Below are 11479 nucleotides of genomic sequence, written 5' to 3' on the forward strand. Positions count from 1 at the left end.
AAAGTTTACAAATCCCTTTTTTTTAAAAACCTCCTTTGTTTTGGGCCGGCGGGGGGGCGCACTGCCCCAGTGCGCCGCTTGGGAGTGCGGTGGCGCTCCCGCCGAGGGTTCGGATCCCACATACAGACCGGCCGCTCACTGGCTGAGCGAGGTACGGGCGCAACACTGAGGGTTGCGGTCCGTTGCCGGACACAAAAAAAAAAAAAAAGGAAAAAAAAAAAAAAAAAAAAACTCCTTTGTTTCATAAAGGGAGATAAAGTTGGTATGAAATACATTTATATTTTTAGGGATAGTAATAATTAACTGAGAAAAGCCCAGATATTAAGATAGAGTGAACTTATACTGTCCATTTCTAATTATAAAAGTAATACACGTTAATTTAAATATTTATAAAATCAAGAAAAATATAAAGAAAAAACAAATATCACTGATAATGCCATAATCTAAAGATGTCATTATCTTTTGGTTTATTTCCTTTAAGTTTTTATTATGCCTACGCATATATACATATAGATATAAATATTTAATTTTTAAACATAAATCAGGATCATAATATATTTTCACTTTCATGTCTAAATAATAGCTTTTTATGAGACTTTATTTTTCCTTAGCTCTCCAAAGAACTTCCATTGTGGTAAAGAACAGCTTCCTGTAGATGATGGTTTCTAAACACTGCAGGACTTTTTTTTGCATATAGTTCACACTTAATAAGTGTTTGTAGACTACAGCTAATGTAAAATTCCATTGCTTTCTCTTTTAAGGATTTTCCAGACTGTAATTAACCCATATCTCTGGAATAATTTGAGTGAATCAAAAACAGTGGTATTTGAACATCAACATGCATAAGAATCACATGGGCATTTTGTTAAAAATGCAGATTACTGGGCACTAATCCAGAAATTCTGATTTAGCAGGTCTGAATGTGGCCCAGGCATCCCTTCAAATACACATTGTTAAGTATTTCTGATGTGTCTTTTTTTTTTTAAAGATGACCGGTAAGGGGATCTTAACCCTTGACTTGGTGTTGTCAGCACCACGCACAGCCAGTGAGCTAACCGGCCATCCCTATATAGGATCCGAACCCATGGCCTTGGTGTTATCAGCACCACGCTCTCCCAAGTGAGCCACGGGCTAGCCCCTGATTTGTCTTTTTTGAAACACACTTTCACCACTGACTTCAAGGGACAATGGGTCTTATAATTTTCAGCCCACCAGGTTATAAGTTACCATATTCATTTGTAAGGTGGTAAGATGAAAATGGTTAAAAAGAAATAAATAATGATTATTATAAATTATAAATTTTAATTATTACAAGTTATAAATTTACATTATTTCATCATTTGAAACATTTATTTATTTTTTATTTTAATTTTTTTAGTTATAAATTTTATTTTATTTTTTCTTTTTAAAAAAATTTTTATTGAATCATAATTGACTATACATAGTTTGGGGGTTCAACGATGACATATGATGATTAAACCAATATTACTAGCATATGTATTTTTATAATTCATACTTATTATTTATGCCCCTTGTCCAATCTTTCCCTATCCTGCTCTCCATCCCCCCTCCCACCTCTGATAACCCTAGATTTCTTCTCTCCTTCTGAAAGAGTAATGGTTACTCAGATAATCTGTCCAATGCTGAGAGGTGTGTTCAGGTCCCCCAATATTATGTAGAGCAGATGCTTCTTCTGTCACTCTGGAATGGGCTTTGTGGAGAGAAACATCCTCTTCTTTGGTCTCTGCTGGTGACTCTCCTTGTGTCAATGCTCTCCAATGGCTGGCGGACCATCTGTGCGGTGGTTGTGGCGTCTAGCTGCTTTCATGGCAACTGTGCTTAGTGTGGTGGCTGTGGTGGGCCACCCACATGGAGGTGATATTTTTGGCATGCTCCTTGGCACTGGTGGTGTGCCTGGTTGTGGGGGCAGTGGGGGTCCAGTCTGGATCCAAGCCTCAGGACCCCAGGTGGACCAGAACTAATTTTTTGTACTTTGCTTACTTCTAAAATGGGGTGACTTTCTGTGGGACCAGTACTTGAGCTGTGTGGTTGAGCTAAATTACCGCTTTGCTCCTGATTCCCTAGAGAAGGCTTTTTGTGCGGCGCAGGTTTTAATGGTTGACGTTATAGGAACTTCCAGCTCTCCAGAGATCCGGTGCACCTGGGTTGTGCAGAAACTCTGATCTGGGCCTGAGTCTTTTCATCAAATTGCACCCCATTCAATTCTATATTCCTGACCAGTCTCCTCTGAGTGGTCCTTTGCTGATTGGGGTATAAATCAGCTGTCCTTGCTGTGTCCCAGTGTTCCCCTGGTGGGTCCGTCTCCCCTACCACCCCTGTTGCAAACACTTCTCATGAGACAGGCTGTACACCAGAACCTTGTGATGACTCCCTGGCCTCTGAGTGGTTCCTTTTTTTCAGTTGTTGTGGCTCTTCCCTCCTATGTGGGTCCAGGGGAACCCTATTAGTGGTCTCGCTGGCCTGGGGGCCACAAAGGCCCTCTTTTCCCCTGCCACCTCCAAGCAACTCCATCTGAAAGGCAGAGCTGTGGCTTTTGCTGGCTTTTGCTCCATGCGCTCAGCAGCTCCAGCCTTAAAGTGGCCATGGAATGAAATGATTGGAATGTTTTTTTCTTTCGCTTGTTGTGGCTTCTCCAGCCTTCATGCACTCCATAGGTCTGTCCTCCTCTTCCCCTGAGCTCTAGTGGCCTCAGCTTGGCTGTTCTTACTTTTTTATTGTTGTAAATTGGTTGATTTGTAGGAGAGAGTGACTCTGGGGACTGTCTATTCCAGCCATCTTGACTGGAAGCCTGAAACACTTTTAATCAAAGTATTCTGAAATGTTTTTCCTTTCCTTTTAAAGGTAATTTTCTTCTGTTGAAAAAATATTTTATTGATGAAAGATTTATGGGAATTATATTGCCCAGAGATCCCATAAGCAAATTTCTGACATCCCACCTGCTTCATTGAGCCCTAAAGGACTACTAGAGACATGCATGATAAATCATGAAGGAAATGAGAGAAAACAGTAAGAATCTTAGGAATAAAAATGGTTAGGAGAACAGGAATATGCAAAACATGTATTTCTACGTGTAAGTCATAGAAAAGATATGGTGACTTACTCAGAAATATATTTGTGCTAAATCCCTGACAGCCACTAATCTGAGCCATATTTTTATACAGAAAGCACAACATGGACATCAGGAAGATTGCTCTTTGATTCCAATAGAATCACTGAAGGAGAATTAAGAATACTCTGTACCAGCAAGAGGGAACTCTCGGAACCATTTCTAATATAGTCAGGCATTTGTGCTATTAAGTGAATGATAAAATGTGCAAATTAGCCTTTTAAATACAATTTTGATTACTCTCCATTCATCACCATTGCATATTACAAACAAACTCATTCTAAATGTGTATGAGGGCTTTGGGCCGCTCTTCTTGCCTCCATTCTTCTGGTACGCCCTGCCCCCCATCAGTTCTTGGATCTTAATCAGGGAAGATGAACACTGATGCTAGTGCTTTACTCCCCATTCTCCTCTCTTTGTTAGGTTGATAGATCCCAAATAAGTACCTGGAAAAAATGTCCCTTTAAATTCAGTAATTCAGTTTCCACTAAGTCATCTTTATTTTCATGAAGAGATAATCCTTGATGGGCAGGGAGTGTGGGGCAACAAAACAAAACAAAAGTGTGAAAGTGTAACAGACTTCAGTTTATGTAGGAGTGTTGCTGTTCTCTCTGCAAAGATGTATCCCACTAGGCATTTAATTATCAAGGAAATGAAGACAACTTTTCTGGGAAATTCATTTCTTCCTCATAAAACAAAATTGTCAACTTCTTTCCACATAGCTTTTTAGATTGAACTGACCAAATTATGTGTCCTAATGTATTTGGTTTTAGTAATTTAAAAAATCTTTTACTTCCCTTCCTATTTGGCAACCTTAGGAAATTTATAAAAACAAATAAGTACCAGAATGTTCACTGCACCCTTGTTAATGATAACAAAAACTGGAAACAGAAATGTCTATAAATAGAGAACTGTATAAATAAATTATGCTACATCCTTACAACAGAATATTAGCCATTAAAAAGAATAACTAAGTAAACACGTATTGGTATGAAAAGATCTCTAAGATATGCTGTTAAGTGAAAAAAGCAAGATGCAGAGCAATACATATAGTAAAATCCTATTTATACTTAAAAGAAACCTATATATATATGTGTATGTATATATGTGTACAATATTGTATATAATAAGCTTGTATAGGCATAGGAATTTTCTGGAAGGATACACGAGAAGGTGATAACAAGCGTTACCTTTGGGTAATGGAACTGTAGTGGGGAAACAGACTTTTCATATACTGCCCCTTGGTTCTATATGAAAGGTTTTCTTATTTTACACATATTGCTTTTTAAATAATTTAAAATTAGTTAAAACTTAAAATTAAATTATAACCTTACACTTTTTGGTGTTTAGCTTGTCCTAGGTTTTTTCATCTTTCTGCTCCCTTGGGCTCCACCTTCTCTCCGAGCAGTTTTAATGCCCATACATGTCTATTCTGGACTTCTCATCTTTGGAACAGCGATTGTAGCAGCACTTATGGGAATCACAGAGAAACTGTTTTTTGCCCTGTAAGTTGCATAGTCTTCGTAACTGTAATACTTATGCTATTAAATGTTAAATATTTGTTCATTGGGAAAATATAATATAGCAGTTTTAAAATTTTAAATTTTAAGATATTTATTTTTTAAACAATTTATTATATTATTCATGTAATATGATATTACCGAAAGCTTCAAAGGACCAAAAAGTCTAACAGATTGTACCACTCTTACAAAACAGCTACTGAAGTTATTATGCATTCCTTTTCAGTCTTGTTGATGGGCATGTTCTCATATTAATTGTAATTATGGTGTACATATATTTTCATTTCTTTTTTTTCAATTTTTAAGTGATTTTGTTCCATATGCTATATTATTTTCATACTTATGATTTTTAACAATTTTGTAATATACCACTGAGTAAATTATAGCATAACTTAAACTTCTCCTTAATATCAAGCTTTGAGGAAATTTACAGTGAAGCTATACCAGTGTGTGTGTGTGTGTGTGTGTGTGTGTGTGTGTGTGTATTTTTTTTTTTTTTTTTGGTGGCTGGCCAATATGGGGATCCAAACCCTTAATTTTGGTGTTATCAGCACTGTGCTGTAACTGAGTGAGCTACGAGTGAGCCATCCCAGTGTGCATTTTGAGCAGATAAATTCAAGAATTTTGCATGTTGCTGTATTTGTAACTGGATTCATTTTCTCTTCTTTCATAGGACAAATCCTGCATACAGTTCATTCCCACCAGAAGGAGTTTTCACAAATACCCTTGGCCTTCTGATTCTGTTGTTTGGGGCTCTTATTTTTTGGATAGTCACCAGACCACAATGGAAACGTCCTAAAGAAACAAATTCTACCCTTCTTCGGCCAAATGGAGGCACTACAGAGGGGGTGGAAAGCCCAATGGCAGACAACCCTGACAACAACATGGACAAATCGGATTCAGAGTTAAACAGTGAAGGAGCGGCAAGGAAAAGAAACCTTGCCCTCGATGAGGCCGGCCAGAGATCCACCATGTAAAATGTTGTAGAGATGTAACTGCATAACTTTACTTTTATAAACTAGCTGTATGGTTTAGCTTCTTCTATTTAGCCATAAGATGATTGCACTACACAGGTTAAAATTTATTTTAATCATAAAGGAGGATTTCTTGAAAGAGTTTGTATTGATTGAGGCCTGTGATCTTACCTGAATTAGAAGGGACATGATCAACATAAATAATAGCAAATATAAATTACGGTTATGTTACCTCTTGTTGAGGACCAAAACATTAGCACAGTGCCTTGTCCAGAAGAGATGCTCGAAATGTGTCTATCAGTTAGTTAATTTGATAAACTGGGAGCATCCCTGGCCTCTTATGCAGTCACTTCCTGTTAATTCTGGGAGCCCATTGATTTCAGCACTAGGTAGAACCAGTCCTAAAGTTTTAAAATCAGATCTTGAATATCTGGGACAGGGTTTAAACCATTATGCTACACAGGTGTCATGACTAGAGCACAGAAAAAAAAATTAGGAGAATAACTGGATCCCTTTGGCATGTGCCTGCCTTCTACTCTCTCCCCAGCAGATTTGGGCTCAGATTGACCCTGGAGACCAGGGTTTATATTAGAGTATTTTGGAGTAGTGACTGGGCCATAGGTAGCTGAAGAGATCTTCTCTGGTCAGAATTGGAAGATTTTCCAAAACTCAACTTAGTCCTAAGACTTCCCTAGAGTTGATATACTTTACAATCCAGATTTTAAGCATCAGTCAGGTAGAGCGTGGTATTGTAACACCAAGATCAAGGGTTTGGATCCCACACCAGCCAGCCACCAAATTAGTAAATAAAATAAACCTCTTAGAATAAGAATATGCCTGAATGCTTAAGCAGCATAAACTGCTTCACAAACCTCAAAGAGCAATTTTTCCTAAGTTTCTGTTATTATTATTTAAAGAACTTACATGGCATTTACTATGCACCAGACACTCTTCTAAGTGCTTTGCAAATGTTTGTTCATTCAATTCCCAGAGAGAGCTTATGAGAGATGGGTATTGTCGTTATCCCTGTTTTACAGGTGAGAAGTCGGAAGCTTGGGGAGGTTAGTAACCTGCCCAAGATCACACAGTTCATAAGTGGTGGAACTAGAGTCCAGCCCCGGCAGTTTGGATCCTCAGTCCATGATCCTAACCATTTCACTATGCTATTTTTTTTCTGTTCAATTTGCACCCACTCTGAATAAACCTCAATTGCTGGAGTGGAGTGGAGTTGTTAAAGGCATGCATCCTTATCTTTGGTTCTCTTCCAAGGCAAATTCCCTAGATAACCAAGGATATAGATCATGGGTACCCTGCCACTGCCAACAAGCCATGGCCTACTTTAATGCCCCTTCGATCTTAACATTGTGTCTTGGTGACAGAAAGATTTGGGCAAGAATATCTGTAGCCTTCAAGATTAATTAATTGCAATTTTTGTTTTTCAGAATCTTAACTGCTGAACAACTTTGAGTTTGGAGGTAGGAGAGGCCTATCTCATGATCTCCCCTTCCCTAGGTCCTTCCTGATATTTGTGGAATTTTAGCAGATATTTTGAGCTTTGAGTTCTCAGTAGTGAATTGAGACTTGTAAGTGACAACTTTTTGTGCGTGGAGATCTCTCTCTAGGCTCTGGGCTGACTTAAAACCTAGAGTAGTTCCTATGCTGAAATGATGTTTTTCATTTTTTGGTTGATTTTTTTGCTTCCCTGCAATTTTAAACTGAAGCATTTTAATGTAGATAAAAACCCCATGGTTTACTCCAAATGAACTTGACATTTTTGGTGCTTAGTAGATTTCCATTTAGGTGACTGGTAGTTACCTACCAGGACTGAAATAAGCCATGCTCCGTGATGTCCCTTAAACTTTATGGATAACTGTTCAAGATTCCCTTGCTGAAACACTGTTTTGTTCTTATTTAATTAATTCTCTTTCCAAAATTGGTAATAGTTATCAGAAGGATCCCCAGTACCCAGCCCAATGCGTGGCATGTAGCACAATTAAATTCAGTATGGGTAGAGCATGGTACATCTTGATAGAAGGAGTAATTGCATGGTCACACGCAAACATATTTTGGTAAATGAATGTTTCATTACATAGAAGTGCACAAAATTCCAGGGGTTTTCTTGGTGGGAGGAGGGATAGTGACTGAGCCCCAAGAACTGAGGCTGCCGTTTCTGGGTTCTTTTTGGCAGCTGGCTGGTACAGGAGTCGAACCCTTGACCTTGGTGTCATCAGCACCACACTCTAAGCTACTGAACTAACCAGCCAGCCCTGCCATTTCTTTTTATAAATGCCAAAAAAGAGGTTATCAGTGAAAAGTTAATTATGGATTTGGCACTAGAATAGCTTCATTGCAAAGTATTTGAGCATTCCTCATCTCAGCCCTTTATTTTATCTTTCATGTGGGCTAATGTGAGAGTAATCTTAAAGATATTATAGGAACATCTTTTCTTTCTTTCTCAGCCTTTATAAAAACAATGCATAGTAAAATATATCTAGAAAAACTTTCTGTTTGAGACTTTTAATGGGCTTTTTATTCTAATGATAATTACACCTTTATCTTTCAAAAGCTGATATTTCCTACATAAAGCATCTCCCCGCAAAATATCTTATTAAAAAGCCCACAAAGAATAAGGGAGAAGAAAGGTTTAGATATCAATTCCGAAACAGTGATTGAAACCTCCCCAATAATTATAGCTTATATCACCTATGGAGATAGTCTGGCTTGGTTTACCCCATAATCTAATTTCAGAACAGAAAGGTTTATTTTAACACTCAATCTAAATCAGCACTAAAGCTTTTCTCTCAACGGTTTTATCAAGAAATTCAAATGAATATACTTTTTGCATTAATGACATCAAGGGTGTACAGCTTCCTGTGCTTCTTATGTCAAGCTGAATCTGCCCTCCAAAGCACTGTCTTTCCTTTACTTGTGTGGTTTCATTTAAGGTGAGCTGTTCAAAAATACATCTCAGACCCTATAATGAAATGACAAAGAAGGCAATTGTACTTTTTAAGGAATACTGACAGGTGATTTCTGTTTTCTAAAGGGCAAAATAAAGAGTGCGTCAGTGTGTCTCATTTTTAATTAGGCTATTTCCCCTGCTGAGTTGGAAATTCCAGTGCAGTACTGATTGACCACAACTGCCAGATCTAAAAGTGCAAAGGAAGAAGTAAAGTTTTATGCCAGTTTTATTGCAATATGATGAAATTTTTATCTTGGTGTGTTCTTTTTTCTTTTTTTGGGCAGCTGGCCAGCACAGAGATTGAACCCTGGACCTTGCTGTTATCAGTACCATGCTTTAACCAACTGAGCTAACCGGCCAGCTGGTATGTCCTTTTCTAGATAACTCCAACAGAAAACTGTAACTGCTATGTCTTATAGTTACACATAAGAAAGTATAGAAGAAAGAAAATTATTATTCTTTATATCCTACAAGGTACCTGAAAACTTTAAGTGGAAAAGATTTCTATCTTTAAATTTGTCTTTTTTATTTCAGCACACTTATGGAAGAATATTAAATATCGTGAATATTTTATAATTTTGTAGGAAAAATATGCATCTATTTTTTTCTTGACTTGTTTTTATATAGTAATAAAAGTTATTTTAGAAGTTCTTTGTGTGTGTTATCAATTCCAGGCTGGAAATTTTAGGTATTCTGAAAGTTTCTTTCCCGGGATCATTTGAACAATTTGTCTCTCAGACGTATTCAGTTGAAGAATTTGTCGCATCAATTGAAGAAGTTGTCTCTGCATGTTTATACTAAAACATACTGTATTAGTCTGTTTTTGTGTTGCCATAACAGAATACCTTATCAAGAACAGAGGATACAAGCAGATCACATGAGGGGGGGGAGAGAGAAAGAGCGTGAGCCAGGCTCCTTGTAAACAACCAGCTCTCATGGGAACTAATAGAGCAAGAACTCACTCATGACCCCCTCACCCCAGGGTAAGCATTAATCCATTCATGAGGGATCTGTCCCCATAACTCAAACAGCTCCCAACACTGCCACATTGGGGATCAGATTTCCACATGAGTTTTGGGGGGACAACACATCCTAACTCTATCACATACTAAAACCAAAAGTCAAAACATTGTCTTTGTTAACAGGAAATTGCTCTGATATATGCATCAAAAGGAAACATCATACTAGGAACCAGGAAATTGTTCTGATATATGCAGTAAAAGGGAATTGAAAGCATCATTTCCAAATAGATCAAGTCATATAAATTTGGCCAAATATGAGTACAACATATGATGACAAACTTCTCTCATGGTCTTGCCCTTTGCTTTACATGTGTCCCAATAGGACTCCACGTGTTGGATATGCACACTAAGAGGTGACACAAAACGAAAGTTAGGACCATTATGGTTAACCTGAGTTAGGACCATTACAGTTAATCTGAGTGTATTGGAAAGGGAGAGGCTGAACGTTATTTTTTGCAGCCAGTGAATCAAAGTGAATGGTAGAACCAGGCTGAACTACATGTTGCAAAATAAGCAGCAAAGTTTGGGCAGAACTGTCGCTAACAATTTCCAAATAACTAATAGCTGGTTGATGGGCAGTATCTATGGTACTAAAAAGTCATTTTTCCCTCTCCAGGGCATGACCCTGATGATACTTGGTTTTGTGGCTAAAACAGGACTCGTTGATTTGCAAGTAATGACCTGGACCATCAAACTGTTGCAGATGCAGCTCAAAATAATGCTTGCATACTTCGTGACAGAAATTGTAGATATTGACCATAATATAGGCTGAAATTCCACTAGTAGCAGTAGCTGATTTCTCTGTGACTACTGTACAGATGATAGGAATAGATGATGAAGTCACATTTTCAGGGAAATGTTAGATTTTGCGAAAAAAGATTTATTTTGAAGAGAGACCCTGGGCGATTGGCAATCACAGCGAACACATTTCCTCAAATAGTCATCTTTGCATTGGTGTTGTTCCATCCTCTGTAAGGGTTGGTGACATGAGGAACATTTGCAGGGGTCGATCACAGCTGAGGAATTTGACCCACAGGACCCACAGGAACAAATACTTCAATCGAAGAATCAATTGAAGTATTTAACCTAGAGGGACAAATTACTCAATTGATCCAATTGTTCAATTGAATACATCTGAGAGACAAATTGATCAATTGATCTGTCAGATTTCTCCATAAAGTGTCCTCTTTTACATTGCTAGAAAACACAAATATAAACAAAACAAAACAAAATACATTGCTAGAAGTATCAGAGGACTCTTTCCAAAATGTCATGGTGTTCCGCTCCATACAGGATTGAAATTGAGCCTCGCTCTGTGGTGTAGAAGGGTGCCGTAGACGGGGCAGCCCAGGCAGATGCAGTTTAAGTTGGAAAATCATTGACGAAGAACCTATTAAAAGTGCTGGTTGTTACAGACCTCTGTGTGTATAGTGGCTTGTCCTTGCTTGACAGAGTACCTAATTCATAATGGATGAACTGGTTGGTTTATTCTTCCGCATTGAAAAGAAGGATTATTAACATCCAAGCAGTGCCAAAACTCATCCAGTCTTAGTAGGACTGCTCATTTAACTTATTTTCTCCTACTTTTTGTCTCCTGGGAAATGTTCATGGTATTTTATGTCCTATAACTATAATAATACCATTATATCATATGTCCTATTATGCAGTAGAGCTGTGATACTGTGTGAGTCGAATTTTCATGTTGTGTCATGTTTTGTCACTGATTTATATTAATTTCTGGAGTATTGTATTTCATTTCAGATTTATCCTCATTGGCAAGTACTTTTAACACTTTATAAATATATGGCTCAAGCACATTACCTTATATATTAGCTCATTTAATTTGCAGTTGTACTAGACATGCCAATCATAGT

At 37.7% G+C, this 11479-nt stretch overlaps 1 protein-coding gene across 1 annotated transcript in view; it reads left to right on the top strand.

The window, feature by feature from the left end:
• LOC103593535 (cytochrome b reductase 1) overlaps window positions 1–9219 on the top strand; it is a 33500-nt gene extending 24281 nt beyond the window's left edge. The window contains exons 3-4 of the mRNA XM_008576534.1: window positions 4478–4632; window positions 5321–9219. Coding sequence (XP_008574756.1) covers window positions 4478–4632; window positions 5321–5624 — 459 coding nt within the window. The 3' untranslated portion in view covers window positions 5625–9219. The remainder of the gene's footprint in view (window positions 1–4477; window positions 4633–5320) is intronic.
• The last annotated feature ends 2260 nt before the right edge of the window (window positions 9220–11479 follow it).

The sequence above is a fragment of the Galeopterus variegatus genome, unplaced genomic scaffold (assembly GCF_000696425.1).
Source record: "Galeopterus variegatus unplaced genomic scaffold, G_variegatus-3.0.2 Scaffold1363, whole genome shotgun sequence".
Classification (NCBI taxonomy): Eukaryota; Metazoa; Chordata; class Mammalia; order Dermoptera; family Cynocephalidae; genus Galeopterus; species Galeopterus variegatus.